General features: G+C 42.2%; 1 protein-coding gene across 1 annotated transcript in view; it reads left to right on the top strand.

Annotated features, from left to right (window-relative positions):
• The window catches only part of MPP5 (membrane palmitoylated protein 5), a gene marked incomplete at its 5' end in the record, with an annotated part of 54,050 nt that overhangs the window by 11,660 nt on the left and 18,231 nt on the right, over nucleotides 1-24,159 (top strand). The window contains 4 exons of the mRNA XM_018570915.1: nucleotides 147-218; nucleotides 3,036-3,203; nucleotides 6,337-6,539; nucleotides 19,611-19,721. Coding sequence (XP_018426417.1) covers nucleotides 147-218; nucleotides 3,036-3,203; nucleotides 6,337-6,539; nucleotides 19,611-19,721 — 554 coding nt within the window. The remainder of the gene's footprint in view (nucleotides 1-146; nucleotides 219-3,035; nucleotides 3,204-6,336; nucleotides 6,540-19,610; nucleotides 19,722-24,159) is intronic.

Genomic DNA, 24,159 nt, shown 5'->3' on the forward strand with positions numbered 1-24,159 from the left:
TGTTTTTTTTATTAAACGCGCCTCCCACCTGCAGTGCCATCGCCTGCACTTGAACGCACAGTACTGCAATGCCGTGCATTCCAGTGCGGTGCGATTGCAAAAAAATATGCATGCAGTTTCCAAATTAAAACATATTCTTCTTGCAGGAAAATTGTGGTGTGCGAAGAAAAACAAGAAAAAGAGAAAAAAAGTATTATACAACGCCAATAAAAATGATGGTAAGTATTTAACAGTTTACAAATATTGTTTTTCAGGTGATGTTATTGTTCTTGGAATAAATTCATTAGCTATGAGATTCCTTCATTTGAATCACCTAGAGGAATACAACAAATCACAGCAATAATAATAATACAGCGGCGCAATGCAGAATACCACCAGCTATAGAGGAATACAACAAATCCCGGCAATAATACATTATACAGCGGTGCAATGCAGAATACCACCAGCTATAGAGGAATACAACAAATCCCAGTACATACTTATACTATAATGTATTATTGCCGGGATTTGTTGTATTCCTCTATAGCTGGTGGTATTCTGCATTGCGACACTGTATAATGATTATACAGCGCAATGCAGAATATACCACCAGCTATAGAGGAATACAACAAATCCCAGCAATACAATATACATACAGTCAGAGCTGTAGCTAGCCTGTTTTGCGCCTGAGGCAAGAACAGAAAATTGTGCCCCCCCTCCGATGTTTTTTTGAGGAAACTAAATAACAAGGCATTAATTATATTTAAACCGTTTATTTCAGTTACATAAGAAACATAAAGATATGTAACTTAACATAAATAACAACTTCATAAAAAATAAACTTAGTGTAGTTAAAGGAGAACTATGGGGTTAGGGCTTTTCCCCATAGTTCTCCTTAGGGTAACGGGAGGACACAAACTAGCGTCCTCCCGTCACCCAAAGCTCAGTATACCGCGAGCTGCAGCTCGCGGTATACTGAGACGCTGCAGTTTACTGCGAGCTACAGCTCGCGGTATACTGAGACGCCGCAACTGAAGCGGATCCCGACAATTCTGTCTGGATCCACCCAGCTGCGGGATTAACAGCTGGCTCTGCCTATCCAGAGGCAGAGCCAGCTGTGCCCGCCCCCTCCCCCGTCTGTTCCGCCAGTCAGCACTGGAGGATCGGAGAGGGAAGGGGGATCCCTGCAGAGTGCCGTGAGTGACAGTTACGGCTCCTCTGCGGGATAGATCAAGAAGTGAGCGAGCGACGGTATGTGTTTGCTCACTTCCCGATCTATTGAGCCAACCTTTGACAGTTTCATTGTCACAGGTCGGCTCAGATTATAATTCTCCTTTAAGCCTGTGACATACTACATGCAAAGTTGTGCAAAGCTGTCAGGCATGGAGCTTCGCATGCAGTGTGTGAGCTGAGCGTGGCCAGATGAAGGACTAGAACGAAACCCGGCCAGCTCACTGTGTTTTGGGGCGGGGGTGTGGCTGCGCATTGAAGTCAATGGCACCGCAGCCATGCGCCCCACCCACAGTGCGATAGCCCTCACCCGAATGCATGACACATCCGTGCCTGTGTTCCGGTTTCAATGCACTGCCATGCCCCCTCCCGCCCCAAAACAAAGTGAGCCGGCCGGGTTGTGTTCCACTGCGTTCCAGAGGCTGAACGCACTCCTTATGGTGTGACTGGGCCCTTAAGGATGTAGGTGGGGTAGTTTGCGGGTGGGGGGGTTAGGAACATCATCAATTAGAGATGTTTTAAAAAATATTTTTATCTCTTATTTAAATTATAGTAAAAAAAAAAAAGTATGTGGGGGGGATGCTCAATGGGAACAGTATGGAGTCCATACAGTCCCCATTGAGCATCCCCCCACATAATTTTGACTATAATTTAAATAATAGAGATAAAACTAATAGATTAGATACTAATGTGGAGGCAGGTACACATGTGTCACACATATTACTATCAGTATATCGCTGCCCTTTTTCTCCATCACTTCTACAGTACAGAAGTGATGGAAAAGAAGGGGAGTGATATACTGACTGACTGTCATTGTCACAGCATAGTACCTGAAGGCTGCAGCTCTCCCTCTCCGTCCTCTGTTTCAGATCCGATTCTCGTCAGGGATCACCTCAGGTTGACTAAGCTGGACCCGTCACTCGACCTTGGGACCCGCCTCAGCCACCTCACAGCCACACCTCCCTCGCTGCGTCCTCTGGCCGGCGGGAGCTCTCCCGAGTCCCTCTCTTCAGTTCTCACCGCTGGTAGCGTGAGAGAGCTGCGGCACCGCTGGCTCCTCCGATCGGCGCTGGCAGCGTGAGAAAGCTTCGACACGGCGGCAGCAGGCAGAGCACACTTTTTAAACTTTGGCTTCGCTAAAGTGTCCTGGCTGCGCCCCCACCCAGCCTGCACCCGAGGCGCGTACTTCACTCGCCTCGCCTTTTCTACGGCCCTGCATACAGTGCACTGCATGCATTGCTGGGATTTGTATTCCTCTATAGCTGATGGTACATATACAGCACAATCTACCATATACTATAGAGAATACAACAGTTCCCACTATCCCAGCAATACATTTAAAAAAAAACAAGTTGGGGGGGAGGGGAGGGTGGTGTTGGACAGGAGCAAGCACTCTTACTTTTAGATGTGGGATTGTGGGCCTGTCAGGTGCCATTCCCCCTCAATCGCTGGCGGGCAGCGGGGAGGAGAAGAGGCGTGTCGTCTGGTGCGCGGCATGCGGCTCGGGTCGTGTGTGGAGCCTCAAGCACGGTAAACGAATCGATAGCTGACTAATCGATGATGGAAAACGTTGACTTTAATCTACTACATCGATTTAGTTGTGGCAGCTCTACTCCCATTTACTGCATGTTGGCAGATTTGCTTATTGTCTGAGGCAGTAATGTGTTTGCCTGCTTAGCTCTGTGAATATTGTTCATAATGTGTTATTTTTGTGATGGCCAATAAAATCATTATCTAATTTATTTATTTTATGTATTGTTATAATGTATAACGAGATGGAAAATGATTTTGAAATTTTGTTCTGGGATTCTTCTTTTTCCATCTAGATTATGATAATGAGGAAATCTTAACATACGAAGAAATGTCCCTTTACCACCAGCCAGCAAACAGAAAGCGACCCATAGTTCTTATAGGACCACAGAATTGTGGGCAGAATGAGCTGCGGTTGCGCTTGTTGAACAGCGAGGCTGATCGTTTTGCCACTGCTATACCTCGTATGTATTTTCTTCTCAGCTTTAATGATGTATGAACACTGTTTCATAAGGAGAACCCGTGTGAAAGAAAACCCATGCTGAGAATATGTAGGCTATTATCTTTCCTCTCCTTCTGAAATGACTAGTTTTCATAACTTCTCCTTAAAATGTTAGCTACTGGGCCATCATACTGATCCAATGGCTACAGTAGTTTCAAGTCACTGGCCTTGAGCAAGACTGCATATCTGGAGTTTTGACTTCACTGGATGCTTGCTTGTTCTAGGTTTGTGACTCTGTATCTAACAAACCAACAGCAGCAACTCATTATTTGCATCGCCAGGCATTTGGATAAAGTCTTAGTACCTGTGAGTATTTACAGTACCTGTGTGAATACAGTTGATGTGGATATTTACACTAACTAGACAATGGCTGCACATGCACATAAAAAAAATGTTGAACTTCAAGTAGATTCTTGAGTTTTCCTTGCTGTGTACAACAGTCAGCCTAATGAAAAGGTAAAAGAAAGGAAGTGAGAGGGACAGCTAGCACCACCGTTACTCTCACCTCCTAGGCATTAACAGCGTGTACAGCAGTTCTTGTGACTTTCAGCTGCCCTATAGTAGTGAGTGTGACAGTTTCAAGTGTTCAGCCCAGGTATGCCCCCCCCCCCCCCCCCCTTCCTATTTATTTACTGCAACATGTAACCAGCAAAGTCTACTGATTAAATGGATATTACTTTAATGGGCCTTTTTAGTAACAGAAAAATGGTATAGCTGAAAGTGAACATATGCGTTTAATTTTGGAGGAGCTTTATTCCCCCTTCGACACGACAGGGCGCCATACGTGGGGGAGGAAATTAATGGTTTGTGTAAATTGTTAATGTAACATTCAGATACCAATGAGGGTTGACGAGGACACAAAATAGCAGGACGAAAACTTTCTCACAAGTTTGCGATCCTTTAAGGAGAATTATGGGGCGAGTGATTTTCACTCAGCCTCCTAATCTGAGCTGACCTGTGACAATGAAACCGTCACAGGTCGGCTCAGTAGATCGGGAAGTGAGCGAACACATACCGGCGCTCACTCACTCCTCGATCTATCTGTGCAGAGAGCGTGACTGTCACTCACGGCTCACTGCAGGGATTTCCCCCCCCAATCCGTTCTGGCTGCGGCGTCTCAGCTTTGGGTGACGGGAGGACGATAGTTTGTGTCCTCCCGATACCCTAAGGAGAACTATGGGGAAAAGCCCTAACCCCATAGTTCTCCTTTAAATATTCACATGACATTGCCTTCACTTATGTGAGCATTTGATGCTTGCAAATTAAACACAAATGTCATCCAGATCATCCTTTTATCATTGTTGGAACCCTGGGGATTAATCTGGGGAGGGAATATTTTTATATATTTTTAGTAGAAATATTTGTGTATACGTGTATACTGTATTTTTTTTCTCATGGGTTTTCTGGATTTGGTCGGTGGAAATCATATCCTGACCCCAATGCAGCTCTGCAGCAGCAGATCACTTCTTAGGCTGGGTACACACCTTACAACCATCGCAAGACTTTTGTCTTGCGATGGTTGTAAGGTACTTAAAAAAACGTACGATCTGCCTATCTTGCATAGTCAGATCGTACTTGCGATGATCGCAAGCCACGCCCCCCTGAGGGGCGGGCTTCCGTTGACCGCAATGCCGAACGGGCAGTGTGCGCTTTTATCGTACGAACATGCTACACACCCGCCGAACATCGTACAATGCTCGGCGGGTTTTCGAACATGTTCGTAAGTTAAAAGTCGTGCGACCTTACAGTAGTAGAGGTCGTACGGCTTCCACACACCTTACGATAATCGTACGATCGTAGGATTTCCGGCGATTATCGTACGATTATCGCAAGGTGTGTGGGGACCTTTATAGTGATCTTCTGCTGCCTGCAATCAGCCAGCAATAGATCACTATAGCGGTGATCTGTGGCTGCAGGGAGGCGCAGCTCTGCCTGGGCCTCCAAACTTAATGGGAGTGTGGTGACATTACTAAACTCCCAACAGAATTTTGGAAGCTTTCTGTCTACTTTTGCTTATCTTTACAGCTCCTGAGATGAATGCCGGTTCTCAAAGACAGCTGGCTTTTTCAGCCTGTACCCTGTAGGAGCCAGTGATTCCCATCACTATTTTAAAAGGATGCTGGGACTCAAAAGCTTAACGTAGTACTAAAGGCTTGGTGTTTTTTACCTTAATGCATTCTTTGCTCCCGCCTTTATCTGTGGCCACTTGTGTCCTCTGCCACGACCAGGAAGATACTCGGCTTTCCCCCGAACTTCCTGTTTGTGGGGGAGGGTACTGAGGGCAGAGGAGCCATAGGCTCTTTCTGCCATCTGTCAAACTGTGACTGCAAGAGTGGTGGCATGGCTGTCTATTAGGGCTGCAGCTAACGATTTCTTTCATAATTGACTAGTTGCTAGATTAATTTTTTCAACTAGTCGAGTGGTTGCATAAAAAATCTCCCTCTCTCTCTCATAATCGATTATTATCGTTTAGTTGTTGCAGTCCTAGTGTCTAAAGACGCACACAGCTAGGTGCGGGCAGAGCCATGAATGTACACGCATGGGTGCCTCCTTAGCAGCCGGCTAGCAGATGTAGGCACCTGTACACGGTAGGTGGGCCTAGCATTTCGGACAGGAATAAAAAAAATTTAAAGCATTAAAAAAAGTGTTTTTAAAGTAAGTCTGGCCCCCATAAACATAAAATGTTTAAAAACCTGGCATCAAGCCCCACTCACATGCTTTGCCCACAGCCTGTCATTCCAGCTCTCCATCTCTCGCAATTTCCCTTCTGGAACCACTGCACATCCATGCATTTCTGCACTAGCCAACACTGCAGCTTTGTGCACTCCTGCATTAACTAACACCACACCTCCATGCAATTAATGCAATTATGTGCTAGCCGGCACTGCAAAGCATAACCTCTTCTCTGCTGCAGCACCCTTCAACTGCTGTACCCACTAGCAGTGGCAAGACATTTGTGTGGACTTTTAAGTTCATCAGTATAATGTGCGCAGTTTTAGCATCAGTAATATTTGTTGTGTGCATTGCTACATAGACTGTGATGTTCCTTAAATGTACTTGACGGTTTAGCTGGGTGCTGTGATCTATTTTTTCAGATACTTCTCGAAGTCGGAGAGATAATGAAGTAGCTGGACGTGATTATCACTTTGTTTCGAGACAAACATTTGAAGCTGACATCATTGCTGGCAAATTCATTGAGTATGGGGAGTTTGAGAAAAACCTGTATGGCACCAGTGTTGATTCAGTTAGACAAGTTATTAATTCTGGAAAGATCTGCCTTTTGAGTCTCAGTACACAGGTAAGTGGGCTTCTTCTTGTAGTGGAAAAAGTGACATGAACTCCATACAAATTACTATTATTTTCTTAAATATTTAATTCGCTAAAGCACTGTTCAACACTGCCTTTTTAACTAAAATAGTTGTTTCACAACTTTTTCATGTTTTGTTGTATGTTAGGACTGCTAATCCCTTGCAGCCTCTTTGCAGCTACGTCCTGTCCTTCAATGCATGCACTCCAGCAATGGCTGTATGGCATCTCTCGGGTTGAGATAGTGGGCCATGCCTAATGTGCCTTGTGGTTTGCTTGCATATAGTTTAAAGCACATTCGAAGGCAAAATAAAAAGACAATTTTAGTAAATCTTTGCAATACATGCACATTTCCTCATGTTTATTTTTCTGGTACATGTACGTTTTTTTTCTTTGCTTGAGGCATGTTTTAAAGGAATAGCTTGCTTCTATCTCTCTGGTAAGCTGACAACACAGGAATTGAGGCGGCAATTATTAATTCTGTATCATATGCCAGATTTATTACAAGGCTTACAGCTTAATTTATACATTTTTCCTTTGGCTGCTCTGAAGTCAACTGGGTGCCTCCAGAACGCTTCCACTTTTTTTTTTTTTATTCAAAACGTTTTTATTTTAACACAGAATAATAAAAACATATAAAATTATAAAAGCTCAGTGCAACAATGTCTCAATTCATCACAGCAATAAACATATCACGTCGCAGATATTGTAGCCACCATACAACTGTGCGTGAATATATTTCTCAATCCAAACATCAACTCAGTGGCAATCCACCTCATGACATTTAATAAACAATAGAATAGTAACATGGTTATAAGAGCATGTGCATTCCCTTCTATACTGTCCGAATATATATAGGCTTTCGGTAAAGAGGACAAAATATGTGCCTCGAGGGTAGAAGGAGGGCACACATCATCGCCTTACTAAAACTTAAGATGTTACAATTTTAGGAATTGGTTGGAAATAAAAGTAGAATGGAACAAATTGTAGATTGGGAAGTGAAGCAAAAAAGCAAGAGGAGGGGGCTTGATGGAGGGTAAGAATGACAAACAGATATGTAGGTAAAGAACAGGTTAGGGAATGAGCGTGTGAAAGGGCAAGATACAGATGGATATAGGACAGAGGAGGTTATTGAGGACTGGGTGTCCTCTCTGAACCAGTACCTGTTAATTGCAGCCCAGGGGACATCGCTGGGGAGGCTTCTCCAGACTCCGCTCTTGGGTTCGATGACATTTTGCGGAAATAGGTCTCTGAATGCTGAACGAGGAGCCAGGAGCTCCAGGTGGACCCGAACTTCCCCTCCATATTTTTATGGGTGGAGGAGAGGTCATCCATACAGTAAATGTCGTCAACTTTATTGATCCACATATGGAGGGAGGGGGAGGAGCATTTCCATAGTAGAGGGATGCATATGTGGGCGGCATCCTGTAAGGGCACAGCCAGAGATGATTTATATCAGCTAAGAGCAATCCGAAAGGTGTAGCAAGCAGGCCGCTGGGTTGTTTTTCACGTTCAGCATGGTCAATCGTTTGACAATCTCCAAGACCTGGTCCCAAAAGGGACGAATCTTTGAGCACGTCCAGAAAATGTGAAATGGAGTACCAGGGGCAGATTGGCATCACCAACAAAGGGTTGAGACCTGGGGGAACATAGAATATAGTAAGGTTGCTACCTTGTACCACCCGGTACGCAATGGAGGATTTGTGAGCAAGAGATCATATGCAATCCTTTTGGGCTTCAATAAACTGCATATTAAGGTCCCGTTCCCATTTGGCCATGAAACTAGGTTTCGATGTAGAAGTGGGTCCCACTACGGTAGAGTAAATAAAGGAAACTACATGTCGCACCTGCTAGCCTGCCCGACATAGCGACTCAAGCGGCGTCATGGGTCTTGAAGGAATCTGGGTGACTGGGATAGAGCATAAGAAATGACGGAGTTGCAGCGCGCTCTGATGGTCTAAGGGAGGGTCACGTATTTCATTGACAGAAAACCAACGGTCCCTTATGCGGAAGTTGCTGACCTGAAAGACCCCCTGTCCAAAGTGGCGACTCAACCTACCCCCTTCATGCCGGCGGAATGTCTGGATCGCCTAGTATTGGCGTCATGGGTGAAGGGAATGGGGACAGAGTGGTGACCTTGAACAAAGACCTCACCTGAGAGATGGTTGGCGCTATTGTAGGGTGGGTGCGGATTGGGCATGGCAATATTGGGCATTGGATATCGACAACCAGGGTATACCAGCAAGGAGAGTCGAGGAGTCTTCCTTCTCCATAGAAACCCAGCTCTTGGCAGAACGATGGCAACACCAATCCACCACTCGAGTCAGTAATGCTGCCTCTATAACCCATCATTATACAAAAGGAAGTCATCACAAGATGTTTTGCACTTGTTATTTACAAATGTATAAATAAAAAAACTTTCAACTGTACATTTAACAGACCATAAGGCAGTAAATAGATGTTAATTGTTAGGGTTTACATGCACTGAAACCGTTAAGCGTATATGAAGCCAATTATTTATTTTTTTAATTATTGTTATAGCTTTAAATAGTTAGGAAGTGGTTAAAACCCCTTTCGCAGTTTTATTGCCATCTGTGTCCCTACTGGCAATATCAATCCTCTCTGTTTGTCCTGGTGGCCATTGTCTCCAGTACACACAAAATTATAGTGTTGCAGAATCGGGACATGAGGGAGAAATCTTCCAGTGGGGATACCTGGGATTCACACATTTTCCCAATTGAAAAACAGAAAATGTAAATCTTGGAATAAAACATTTTTAAATAGAGCACATGTGTGCTGTGGCTTTTTCCAGAAGATCTCCCAGCTGCTTAAGCTGACCATATCCCTATAGATGTTCTGCAGATTTTCTATGGTCAGATGGAAAAAGTGCAACATATTCCTCTATCTACACTAAAGTGTGTGGATCGAGGAATCTCCCACTGGGCCAAGCTTCAGTATCTTGGTTGTCGGCCCTGCTGGCTCTCAAAACACCCGAACAATGCCTGCATCCTATCAGATTGTTCAGGTATTTTGACAGCCAGCTGTGCAGACTAGCAAGATACTGAAGCTTGGCCCAGTGGGAGAGTCCTCCATCCACACAGTTTAGCGTAGATGGAGCACTTTTTCCATCTGTTCATAGAAAATCTGCAGAAAATCTATAGGTGTATGCCAGCTTTAGGATTCTCTATGACCAGTTTGTTTCAGCCCTGCAAACTTTGCAGCCCAAAGGTCATGGGCTTTCCCTCTTTAAGTGGACCTTTACCCATATCTTTAAAATAACAACAAACACACCTTTGAAATGTTTAGTAATGCGGGGAGCTGTGACTGACAGTCATGACTCTCTGCAGGGTGATGATTGAGAAGCAAGCAAGCGACGGTATGTTTTCGCTCACTTCTCGATCTATTGAGCCGACGTGTGACAGTTTTATTGTTACAAGTCAGCTCGAACTATGAGTGAGTGATTGATGACTGAGTGATTTTCACTCACCTCATAGTTCTCCTTTAAGTGCAGATTACTAGCTCTCCTTTTAGTCCCTTGATTTCTTGCACATGTGACCAGACATGTGTCTAGGACATGTGACCATGCACATCATCTCAGGAGAGGAAAATGCCTTTCCTTGATCTCCTGAGATTACAGATGAGATTTCCCAGCAATGCTCTGACAAGGCAATCCCAGTGTGCATTGCATTGGCAATCTGATGTTATTATGCCCTTCAAAGCAGGAAGTGAATGCTCTGCAAGTGTAAGTATTTCAAAATTACAGCATTTTACACCTGACATGTCTGTTTTTATTAATCATCATACATAGAGGGGTGCATTCGTAGAACTAGATTTATTTTATTTTTTTAGTATAAAGGCCTGCTTTAAGTATATAATTATGTTCCTATATATGCATAAGGGGTAGAGACAATGACTGCACAGAATAGGGTGGTTCCCCCAAGTCCCGTGTTCTCCTTTCTCTTTTTTTGACAGCTGTATTTTTAAAACAAGCTTTTCATGGCTTTAAAAGAACAGCAATAAGGACCTGCCCTATTACACATCCAGTTGCTGGTAAAGAATAAAAAAAAATTGCTTCCAGAGAGAACTTCCTATGAAGGAATGTTTATATCGCTTCCCACAGATGGCACCACCCCTTCATCACCTCCCACTGATGCAGATTAACAAATTAAAGTGACATTAAAGTTAAAAAAAAATTCCCTCCCCCAATGTTAATGTCAGCACTTACCTTAAATGATGTCTCTTAATCCGATCTTCCTCTTCTTTCATGTCCTTTTCAGCCTTCTCTCCAGCGCTGCCGTGGGTGTCCGATCCAGTGCTGACTCCTCTGTCCTTGCTGGCACTTCCGATCCCACGGTGTCTGCATGCGGGTGCACGCGTCCATAGACTTAACTTGCGTCTCTCCTCGTCTCCCGGCTGAAAATCCGAACTGCGCATGCGCCCGCCCAAGACGCTTTGCGGCCGCCCGAGCAGTTTTGGATTTACGGGCGGGAGCGCGCGGCAAAGACGGGGTAAGTTTAAACCACTGTTAAAGCGTTTTGTTTTTTTTTCATATATCTACTGCTTGCTAGCAGTAGGTATATGCAAAAAAACTTAGGGTTTAGAAACCCTTTAAAGTGACATTAAACGCAGGCGTTAAATCTTAAAGATGCATTTACCTTAATTGTCACAGAAATGTAGCATATTTTTGCATCACTCAGCTGTAGATCCTGAAATCATCTCTGAATTCATGCTGACACTGACCTTTTTTCTGGAGGATGGCTACTTTTGTTCCCCATGGTCCCTGTGTATGTTGTAAAGTAGCCACCACTCCAAGCTCACTATCGTGATGGACTATAATCTCACATTTAGTTTATTAAATTGTATTGAAATTATGGTCTATCATGGGAGTGAGCTTGGAGCGGTGGCTACTTTACAACACAACACAATACTATACAATACTCTGCAGAAAACTAGCCACTTAGTATTTTACTACTTCAGTTCTATTTTCAAAGATAGGAAAACTAATACAAGCAATTTATTGCTGCTACGTGAACAACACATTGGTTGTCATGGGTAGTGAGATGTTTCGACTTGGCAGAGACCAGTATCCCTGTTTAGGGAACAACTGACAGGGGTCAGAACTAATTCACAGGCAGCTTATTTGTGCTGTTAACAGTCAAATCAAGCTGCATGTAACCACCCTCTGCTTGAGACTACCTAGTGCTCACTTTTGCATAGTGGAATATATTATTCAAACCTTGTTGCAGGTTTACATTCATTTGTAAACTATGATGGTTTCTGTTTTCTTAATTTTTAGCATTTTTTGAAGTATAAGGGATAAGATCGCAAGATATTTTTCCTTTACAGCTAGTCTTTTGAAAAGTAGCAACAAACCCATGGAAATTGTTGACTTTTTCTACTTATGTGAAAAGGCAGAGATATTTACATACCTGATCACCTGATAAAGGTGATTTTCTTAAACAAATTACATATTAACATGCTGTATTTATTCTTATATCCAAATTAACAAACATGGAAATTTGTTACATGGAAAAGGTACACCTCTACATTTACTAACACTAACTGTGGCAGCGCATGGCAAAGCGTTGTGATGCCTCGCCATGCGTTGTGATACACTGTGTTGCAATTTAATGTATGTCTGTATCGGTTTATCACAACACATACACCAGAACAGCGTACAAACGATCTTTAACGTTAGTCGCTTATTTACAGTTTTGTGTTACTTAATTTTTTACCGTTTTGCAAAAAGGCACAAGTTAAAATTTACAAATATTTGTTATTAACGCAATACAGTTTTAGCTTTTAGATTTAGTAGAAAAGGTGTTTTTTTGTGCACTGATACTGATTTCAGGGTGCTTTTAGCAATTGTGTATTTTTATCGGTTTCATATTGATTTGATAAACATTTGCACAATTTTCGCAGGACCTACAAAATTAGTAGCACCATCTTTTTATTCTACCGGGCCTGTGCTTTCAGAAAATATGTGGTTTAGGGTAGAGCTGCAGACAACGATTATTTTCAAAATCGATTAGTTAGCCGATTATTAAGTTCGGTTTATCGGATAAAAAATAAAATACATTTTAAGAAATGGCTCCAGCGATGGGACTACTAATTTGTATTGAGATTGTAGTCCATCACAGGAGCAAGCTTGGAGCGTTGGAAGTAAAAAAAAAAAGGGTGGTGTGCAATATAGTAAAACGGAAAGTGTAAAATTATACAGCAATGAATGCAGAATGGCACTGGCTATAGAGGACTACAAAATCCAGCAATAGTACATTATACAGCACAACGCAGAATACCACCAGCTATAGAGGAATACAACAAATCCCAGCAATAGTACATTATAGCTGGCGGTATTCTGCATTGCGCTGTATAATGTACTATTGCTGGGTTTTGTAGTACTCCTCTATAGCTGGTGGTATTCTGCATTCCGCTGTATAATGTATTATTGCTGAGATTTGTAGTCCTCTATACAGCGCAATGCAGAATACCACCAGCTATAGAGGAATACAACAAATCCCAGCAATACGTTATACATACAGTGTATAATGTATTGCTGGGATTTGTATTCCTCTATAGCTGATGGTACATTGTGCTGTATAACATCAGCTATAGAGGAATACAAATCCCAGCAATATATTATAGAGCACCATGTGTGAGAAAGTGCAGGCTTACCTGAGCAATTTTCCAGCAACTTGCTTCTGAGATCGGGCCTGTCTATCGGGGGCTGTCATCCCCCCACACCTGCTCCTCCTTACGTCTTCTTCTCCCCGCGTCCCTGTGTCGATCGTGGATGTGGGCGGGCGGTGAACGTGAGAGGGAGGAGGTGCCGCGTGGATGCGGGCAGGTCTGGCAGAGGTGGGGTGGGGGTGCAGCGTGTGTGGAGCTGTGAACAGGGCCAACTAATCGAAAGCCGATTAATCGATGATTGAAAACGTTGACAACTTTTTCAATAATCGATTTTGTCGATTAATTGTTACAGCCCTAGTTCAGGGGTCTTTTACAATGGCTAGCCACGCAGCAATAGAAAATCAAAACAATGGGAAAAATTGCAAAAACGGTGTGGCCAGCTGAGATTAAAAGCGTTCCGGAGGGCTTGGCAGCGAAAGGGTTAAAAGGAGTGAGTATAATACAAGAAGGGAACCCGTTCAAAAGAAGTATATTTAGGGTGTGACTCAAAGACCCCCCTACATACTCCCATAGTTCTAAGACAGTTCCCAAGGAAAGAACACTCATCGCGGTTTTAGAAAAACACAAGAAAAGCCTGAAGTATAGCAGTTGAGAAAGGGAGAATAGCAAAAACAGTAGGCAGAAATAAGCAGGGTAGAGGGAATAAGGGATGAGCAAGTCCCACTCCATCCGTATCCCGGGCCACCAGAGCACTGCAATGATTTAAGTAGAGCTCCCTTTCAACAGCTCAACATGAAACTACTTCATTTAGGATTTAACAGTTCTATGTGACAACCTTTACTAGCCACCGAGTCTCTCGTGGACTGTTGAATGGCATAGTTAGGGGCCTAATTTTGAGCTGAAACAAAGGTGAGGGCCTCTGTACAATGTGCAACTTGATGCATGGTGTCCAGAAATGGTTTTAATGATCAAAGCATATGCCCAGCTAAAACATTTTTCTTTCATTTTCAACAGCAAAGCTGTATATTGTTCTAGACTTTCCCTTATGCATTTTATTACTTTCTGTGTTGCTATTAGAGATTTTCTCTCTGTCTGGAATCCCTTGTAACCTTGACAGATGAGGGAAAATCTCAGATTCCCAGATGACTTTAAAAGCTGGACTGGGGTTCTAATCCTTCCCCACACTATCCAAAACCTAAAAAGAATTGTTGGCAGATCATACACTTTAACCAGTTTACTTGCTGCGCCACAAGATAACTGTACATTGGCAGTAAGTCCTGTTGGTTTGGTCACTTTCATCAGAATTACAGGCTTACAGTTAATCAAGATTATGCAGAAAAAGATTTCTTGCAATAAAAACTAGTTTAAAGATCATCTGCTAATTATTGCATAATGGGAATCGTCACAAGCATGATACAATTATGCCAAAGTACTGTGGCTTCTTTCCAGCATAGCATACTATTCCAGGTTAAAACCTGATTTGTGCCTGGTCAGCCTACAAATTGAGTGAAGTATAAGTTTGTAATATAGCTGCAGAATGTTTTATTAAAATCTTAGGGATTTAGCGTCCCACTTGAAGAGTAATTTATTGATCAAATAACAAGGATGAAATAGTTTGTCAGCTAGCCTCTGGCAGTTTTCTAACTGAGATGAGGAGGTAAAGCTGCCAAGGAGTGGTGATGACAAAACATTCCACAATTGCAGTCATATGAGAAAATGCTAATTACATTGCCATTGAAAGTAAACCTTTCACAAACCTTGGCAATTCAAACTGAGCATATAATGCAAAACTGCATAAGCAGTGCTTACTCTTGGTGAAAACCCATGATTGGTATCTGAAGTTATATGCAAATTCACCCTCACCCAGTCCCAAGTCTCTCTGTTGTTGTTCCTTTTTTGTTTTATTTTTGTTTGGTTTTTTTAACATGTAGTCACTTTGCTATGATTAAGTTTGTGACCGGTTCACTTTTTATAATCGGTGCCTGACTTTCCTTGATGTCATAGTTAAGCTCAGACAATTGCCATTCCACAGTCCAAAGAGAGTGTTGTTAATAGCCACTGAGGCCATTAACCATTGGATTGGCAGTTAGTATTGCTTAATCACAAAACAGCAAATTTAAAGTATAATTAAAGTCTCTTATTTTTTGGCACATATCTACTGCTAGCAAGCAGTGGATAGAAATTTTTGCCAGGAGAGGTTAAATAGTTTTCCTGCATTCTTTCTTCACATATAAACCATGCTGAATCAACATACAACAAAGTATGCACTTGAGAGCCTCCCACTGAAGGGGGGGGGGGTGGGAGGGGTTTGAGTCAGTGGTGTGGAAGTCAATAAAGTCACTAATATGGGTCTGCAAAGAGAGTCTTTAAGTAGAGATTCATTAAGTCTCAAGGAAGGCTTAGAAGTGTCGGGAGCATATATACTAAAAAAAAGTGGGGAGGTCTTCTTCTGGTGATGGTGGGGGGAGCAGAGAGGTTTCCTACACGTCCAGCCGGCTCCAGGTTGCTCTCTCTCCCGCGCAGCAGAACCCGGCCAACTGCAGTTCGGCAGTTGTCCTTTCCCACCAATGGCAGCTGAGGTGGGCGGAGGAAACTGCTGTGGCCACCGAGGAGCCTGAGCGAAGTCTGACCCTGGGGCGGACTGGGCCGGGGGGCAGTGCGGCAATTGCCCCCCAGGCCTCTCTGATGCCTTTGCAAACGCCCCCTGCTGCCGCAGCCACTTGATCTTTCCCCTCTCAGCCGCTCTGCTGCTGCAGCGGCCAGGAGGGGAGAGGTGAAGTGCTTGCGGCGGCAGCAGGGGACGTTTGCAAAGGTGTTAGAGAGGCCGGGGGGAGGGGGCAATTTCCACCCGGCCCAGTCCACCCCTGGGTCAGACTAATCCAGCACATTATTAATCTGAGTGCCCCACTCTATGACCGCAAGCGACGGGCATATTGAGTGGGGCAACTCAGATTAATAACGTCCGAAAGATGTGGACTGGGAGAGGGGCCTCTTTAAGACTGCAGGGCAGAGAGGGCACCTGGAGCCGGCTGGACGTGTAGAAAACCTCGCTGCTCATGAAGCTGCAGCGGCCGGCAGGAGAGGGAGCCCAGAGAGGTGTGATCGCCGCTGCGGCCGTCTTAAAGAAGACCCCCTCCCAGTCCGCATCTCCCCCAAAACAGCAGAGGTTCGCATCCATGTTTCACATTAGGGATGATGTACTTCATTGCTTCCTCTTCAAAATCTAGTTTATAGTTATGACTATAAAGTTCACTACTGGTCACATGACTCCAGATCATTTTGATCCAGAAGTGCTGAGGCTTCTGTAGGTGCTGTTTGTTGTAATGTGAGCAGGATGCTGTGCATCATTGACGCAGCAAAAATTGATAACATTTTTACAAGTTTTGCTGTCGTATTTAAGTTTACGAGCACAACTAACAATAATACAAATCAAAATGGCATAGACATAACTATTGGTACCTCTAACCTAATATATTGTCATACTACTTTTTGAGAAAATATCCGCAATAATTTGTGTTCACCATAGTGCGAGGCCCACCACTTAAACCCTAGGAACTTTTTGGCAGCTCAGGTCCTCAGTCTTTGTCAGTCAGGCCTGGACTAGCAATGGAGTACCATTTAAGGTTTCAGTTTTGGCCCTTGCTTTGGACTTTGGCTTTTAATTCCTTGGTCCATAGGGCAACTGTGAGCGATGATCCCTATAGCAAAAATCGCCTGTGTATGTCAAGTCTATAGCTTCTGGGTACTGTGTCTTAATTACATTTTCCTAGCTGTGGCCGCCTCGTGGCCCCACAGAACCTTAATTTGAGTCTGTCTTTTCTTCTAAACTTGGATTCACCAAGTTATATCCCAGGTGTATTCTGTTAAGGCACGGGAGGCTCTTTTCCCTGTCACTGCTCATCCTGCCAGAGTTGTAAGTGCCTCGTTGGTCTTTTGGAATTAGGCATCTGTTTCCCAGGTATGCAGTGCCACTTATTGTGTGAATGTCATGGCTTTGGCCGATGCCAGTTTTAAAAGTGCATAGCTGTGTGTTTAACCCCTTCGTGACGGGAGACATACACTGTACGTCCCGTCACGAAGTGCTTAATGACTGGCCATATACACTGTACGTGACCAGTTATTTGCTGCTCTGCAATGCTGGTAACCGCTGAGAATCAGCAGTTACCATTCATTAATGGATGCCACAGTATAGAGGCATCCATTAATTAAAGAGTTAACCTTTTTCAGACACCCGATCCCCGATCAGGAATCGGTTGTCCGAGAGTAAGAGCAGAGCCACATTTGCAGCTCTTGCCGTCACTCTGACAGCTGGTAAAGAACGGGAAATCCTGACGTAAACTGGCTTTTTTTTTTTTTTTCTTTCAGCAAAAGAAACATAATATATCTATTCCTGAAAGAATGTTTCAGTTTTCTGATCGTTGTTGGAACGATCAGAAAACCTTTAGTGACAGCTGATCCTGAAATGCTGCAGAATCAATGTCACCAAGGTTATTATTGGCTGCTTTTAAATTTGAAGCAGCCTAATAATAACCAAAAATGAATTGATTAATTTATCAAGCAGTAATAGTGAGATTAATTCACAATGACTGCTTGATATAATTAAATTAAATAAAAATTTAAAAAGTTTTAAAAAATAGTGAAAAGTAACAAAAATAAAGTGTAAAAAAATAAATGTAACAAATAAAAATAAATGTAACAAATAACAGGGACGTGGGAGGTTTTTCCAAATAAAGGACAAATAAATGAATGTATTTATTGCATTACAAATCAAAACTGGCGAAAATGTGTTTTCTTTAAAGGAGAACTATGAGGTGAGTGCTTTTCACTCACCTCATAGTTCTAGCCGACCTGTGACAATGAAACTGTCACAGGTCGGCTCAGTAGATCGGGAGGTGAGCGAACACATACCGGCATTCGCTCACCTTTCGATCCTGTCACGGCTCTCTGCCGTGACAGGGGAGGGGCTGGATTTCCCCCTCCCCAATCTGTCAGCGCTGACTAGCGGAACGGACGGGGGGGGGCAGGTACAGCTGGCTCTGCTTCTAGATTGGCAGAGCCAGCTGTCAGTCACGCAGCTGGGCGGATCCAGACATAATTGTCGAGATCCGCTTCAGCTGCGGCGTCTTAGTATAACGCGAGCAGCAGCTCGCGGTATACTGCGGCGTCTCAGTATACCCCAAACTGCAGCTCGGGATATACTGAGCCTAGGGTGACGGGAGGATGCTAGTTTGTGTCCTCCCGTTACCCTAAGGAGAACTATGGGGAAAAGCCTTAACCCCATAGTTCTCTAAGTTTTTTCCTCTTTTTATATTTTATTTGTCCTAAGTGAGGCGTTGGGTATACACATATGTGATATAAATATATAGCCCTATCTGTCCTCTAAAAAACAATATATAATATGTGTGGGTGCATGTGGTAAGAAAGTATATTACGGACGTGGAAGAATCACACAGCAAAAATGTCAAAAGTGCGTTAGTCATTTACGAACAGAAACTAAAAACAAGCTCAGTCATGTAGGGGTTAAATCGCTCAATGACACTTAACAGTTGCATGTTGATGCACATGATAGATGCACATGATAATCTTTCCACTCCTCAGTGACTGCTTTTGGACATAATACATAGTCAGCTCACCCCAATTGACTTACTCTCTTCTTTATGGAAATTGCACAATCTGTGTTCTCGCACACATTTATCAAGACCTTTTCCAAGTGATCAATGCATCCAGGTTTGAACACACTGCAGACGGCATAGCCTCTAGCAGAAGCTGTGAGTTTTGATTCAGGTGCAACGCCTCTTAGAGCCAGGTGTATACTTAGAGGTCTGCTGTGTCACCCCCCTCCCTTCACAAAGAACTACTGGAGTAAAGACTTTTATGGCAAATACAAAAATTAATTTCTTGTTTTGGTCCACTTTAAGATTAAAACATCGAGTATCATTAAATCAAAAAAGAGAGTGGAAAATTTGGCTTTTTAAGGCACCAAGTGATAAAACCAAGAAATTACAACATAATTTGTTTTTCTTGCAGTGTGCAAATATCAATCATGTTTTTAAATATTTTTAACTGTTGTATAATGAAGAATTATTGACTGATTATGTTGTAATTTCTTGGTTTTGTTACTTGGTGCCTTCAAAGCCCCATTTTTCCACTCTCTTTTTTGATTTGATATACCCGGGGTGCGGCACTTTATATGCAGGTTCCGGTCACGATAATTTAATTTAGTCGAGTATCATTAGGTGACAAGTCAAGAATAAATATGTATATACACGGTGGTCTGATGTTTAGTGGGTTTATATGCATTTCAATATGGTCAGGATAAATATAAAAAAGAAAAAAAAATGTATGTGCTTATCTGTAATTTATATCTGATCTGTTGAAAAGTCATATTTGAAATTTAGAAGCATAATGTTTTTTATATACTTTTTTATTTTAGGCTTTGAAATCGTTACGTAATTCAGACTTAAAACCATATATTATATTCATTGCTCCACCTTCCCAGGAGAGATTACGCGCATTACTAGCTAAAGAAGGCAGAAATCCAAAGGTAAGCCTTAACTGAACGTTAGTGTCTGTAAAGGCTCTCATTCATCCAGTCATGGTATATCTTAAAAAAAAAAAAAAGTCAGGGCAACTGGACTTGCTGTATTTTTCTTGAAGATGTTTCACTGGTCAGATGAACAGTAAAATGTCTTCAAGAAAAATACAGCAAGTCCAGTTGCCTAGACTTATTTTTTACGCATAAGAACTTTATTGTTGCATATAAAATGCAGCTAGCTGGTTGTGGCAAAAATAACAGCAGAATAATGTAAATTTAATAGGGATGTTCAGATACCAGTGCAGATTCTTGGCATTTTCACAAGAATTACCAGGGTCGCCCTGTATGATCCTTAAAAATGACAGCTGCCTCCTAACTTTTTAGTTTTTCTCTAGTCTAATCTTGGAGCTGGAAAAGTATCTGTACTTGTGCCAAGTACTGTATTTGGTATCTGAACATCCCTAAAATTTTATATAATTTATTTGCTCTTAGTAAAATGCTTACAATGGGCTTCTGACCTTGCATCAGGTCTAAATTGAATTGCTAATAATTTAAGATGACTTGAAGTATTAGGTCTAAGAGCACTAGATCAGAGCTTAAGTTACAGATTTCAAGTTAGTTTGTATGTGGATGTTGTGCAGTGTAAATCAATTCAATGTAATAACAATCTAAATTGATGTGTACAATGGATATATAATCAGGTAAGACCAGCTTTTTTTAAAGATTTGTGGAAAAGGGGATGGCTGGTAAATGTAAATGCTTGAGTTTAAAAGAAAAAATTACGTGTGATCTTCCATAGCGGACTTGTTTTTGAGATGGCTTTTTCTGTAATGTCATTTTCATACTTCCTTTATTGCTGGACACAGGGAAATGCGTACAATTTGTTTTCTTTATTTTTGGGTAAATGACTAAGTAGTGAAGCAAGAATAAAGATGACAGCCCTAGAGCTTACATCAGCTCATTAAAGGCAGCTCTCATGCTTCTATCTTGATTGGTTTCCTTTAACCTCTGATGCAACAGTCACAGATTTTTGAGCACACATGATAATCTCTTTGACTTTTTAAGGGCTTTGTTTCCTTTTAGAACATGAAATAGTCCCTTCACTGCGTATGAACATAAAAATTGGAGGAAATGTTCCGAAATTGAGGGGAATTCCCATCTTAGACAGATGTCCCCAGAATATTTCTTCCCACTGGAAGATTTCGCTTTATCTCTTGCTCTTATGACAACTCTAAAATTTAGGATTTCTTTCTACTTTTTGTCTTGGTAACAATGTTCTCCAGAAAAAATAGAGGCGTAAATCAACTAATTGGGTTTACTGACCCAATGAGTTGGTCTAATCTTTCCCCACTTTATCCAATAAATAAACAGTGCACTTTTATCACGGGCTGATCATTGGCGATGATCAGCATAGCAAAAATTGCATGTTTACACCAAGCCAAGAAACCGAACTGACCTATGTCCTATTTATAGTAGCCTTGTATAATCTCAACGGTCAATAGTTAGATGAATGTCTGCAATTAGAATTTTAAAAGATAGTTTATGACTGCATACCTGAATTAACACCTAACAGCCAATGATTTTTTGACAAGTCATGAAGGCTCGTGGCTGTTGATAAGAGTAACCGAAGCAGACCTCAAAAGAACCCTAGTTCAGACCTGCCAACTGCAGAAACTGCAGGGGACCAATTCCACAGAGGAGGCACCATACTGTCTGCTGCAACACTCATTTTCTTAAAGATCAGAAGGAGCATGTTCATCGTATGTTAAAAATATTAGTTGCAGGGAAATTAAAATGACCCCTTCTGATGGTGTACTTTGAGATACGTACAGAAATAAAAAGGTATGCCCTAGCTGTACACAATCACGTGAGGACCAACATAATGGTTATGTGGGCCCTGCCCATGGTGATCATGTAGTGTTTGGATTTGCTGTGATCGGGATGATATGCTGATGTTGGAAATTTATAATCCCGGCCCAAACATCAGAAACTGCTGGTCCATATCACCAATGGCCACTTCAGGAGGCAAGACCTTTCCTTCCATCAGGCGAGGAAACCCCTCCAAATGTAATTGGCCAGAGGAGATAAATCCTTCCCACATTTCTCCTCTGTAAATGAAGTAGTCTGAAAAAAGAACGTCTGAGAGAATGTATTTCAAGACATAGTGTTTATGGATTTTCGGTGTTCTACCAACAGGAAAAAACAGTACCACCCAAACAGTGAAGTTACCCTACTAGGTAAGGTTGAATAAAGACAAAGGTCCATCTAGTTCAATGTGCTTGCGTGTCTCTTAGTAGTTCCCATATCCTTGTATATTTAGTGAACTTAGGAACTCATCTAAAAGTTCCCTGAATTTATCAATGCTATCAGCGGATACTACTGACTGTGGAAGAGAATTCCACATTTTTACTACTCACAGTAAAAAAAAGAACCCTTACACAGTCTAAGATTAAACCGCCTATCTTCTAACCTCTTGTTGTGTCCTCATGTCATCAATACAGTTCTAGGTGTAAACACCTTATTCCAAATATTGTGGTCCCCATTAATGATCTTGTAATTTACAATAAGGCCCCCTCTTAAGTGCCACTTTTCTAAGGAGAATAAGTTTGATTTCTGTAGGCGATCTTCATAACTCAGGCCTTCCATTTCCTTTATTAATTGTGTAGCCCTTCTCTGAACTCTCTGGATTTTGTGGACATGTTGCCTGAGGGTTGGTGACCAAAACTGAACCACATACTCAGTGTGGACGAACTAGTGATTTATAATGTGGTAAAATTATGTTTTTATCCCTTGCTAAAATCCCACTTTTAATGCTAGATAGTATCTTGCTTGCTGCTGCTTGGCATTGCATACTATTGCTGAATTTCTCCGTGTACATCTTCCCCAGTGGAACAACCATGTTCCTTTAGTTAGTAGTTTGCGCACACGTTCTTGGTGCATAACTTTGCATTTTTCAATATTAAATTGCATTTTGCCATCTTGCAGTCCATGCCTCAATGTTATCTATGTTTTGTTGATGTGAATGTATGTCTTTTTGAGAATTTACTGCAAACAGCGAGATTCAACTATTTATTCCAATCTCTATGTTTATGAATAAAATTTTATTCATAAACATAGAGATTGGAATAAATAGTTGAATCTCGCTGTTCGGTCCCGATAGGAGATGTTACACATAACTAGAATGTCGTCATGCGGGGGCGTGTCCTGGACATGGCTGAGAACAGACGTGTCTAGCTAGAGCTCTGAGCTCCGAGCACAACACCCGCAATACGGACATCCCAGCCCCTTCCGACAGCACTACCAGCGCACAGCATACGGCATTCAGCATTCAGTAAAGGGGAAAAAAATATGAGCTCGAACAAGAAAACCACGAGAAGTGGGAATAACAAAACTACAGCAGCAGGCATTAAACAATATCTGGCAACGGATACAACACGGGGGACGACCAATATTGTATTTTATAACTTTATTTTTCTTATTTTTCTTATTTTTTTCCCAGACTTTTTTCCATTCCCTATCCATGTCTATACCTATACCCCTTCCTAGTAATGCAGAGAGTCCTAGTGGTGGCTATGAGGAGAGAGGCAAACAAGGTGTCAATCAATGGAAGACATCAAATTAATTAGCTATACTCCCCTCCCCCTTCCATCTATTCTCCTCCCCCCCCCCTTTTTTTTTCTTTTCTTCCTCCCCTCTCTTTTTTGTTTGTTTAGGTATATAGTTGAGGTTGTTGAGCTACTCACCTCTGTGGTTCTGGGACCCCATCTAGTATATGCCCTTAACATGAGAGAAAAGATTAATATTGGGAGGAGAACCATAGAGGAAAGCGCATGGTAAACATATGTATATGTACACGGTTTTATGTGAAATATATGGGATGCCTCAACAATTGTTAAATGTTTGTTAAATGTCTGATAAATAATAACAAATAAAGATTAAATATTTAAAAAAAAAAGGTTCGGTCCCAAGACTGAACTCTGGGGCACTCCACTCAAAACTATTGCCCAATTTCAAAATGAACCCTCTGGATCCATTTGCACAGCCAGTGATGACTGTATATTTGTAATGTATAATTGTAAAAGTTTATTTCTGTATTTCTTTCTATGTTATTGCAGGATAGCTTAGGGAAACTCAGAAGTGTGTGGGGAAATGCTAGGATGCTCCACAACCGATAGTGTTCCCTTTAGAGTTTGGTTCCAGAAACTCTTTGGCAGTTAGGTTGTATTTCAAAACTGCAGTCCTGAGCTATCTTTTCAATTTCTAATTGTGGTCTATTGAGTCATTGAGATATTAATTCACTTCTAAAGCTGCTAAGCTAGCAAGAAACAAGTGACACAAGTCCTTTTTATAGTAGCCATTGTATTCAGATATATTTGCAGTTGCAGTGGCGTAACCAGAGTTATGGGCGCCCGGGGCAGAACATTTTTTTCGCCCCCCCCCCCCCCCC

This window comes from Nanorana parkeri, unplaced genomic scaffold, assembly GCF_000935625.1.
Source record: "Nanorana parkeri isolate BGI_ZX_2015 unplaced genomic scaffold, ASM93562v1 scaffold1630, whole genome shotgun sequence".
NCBI lineage: Eukaryota > Metazoa > Chordata > Amphibia > Anura > Dicroglossidae > Nanorana > Nanorana parkeri.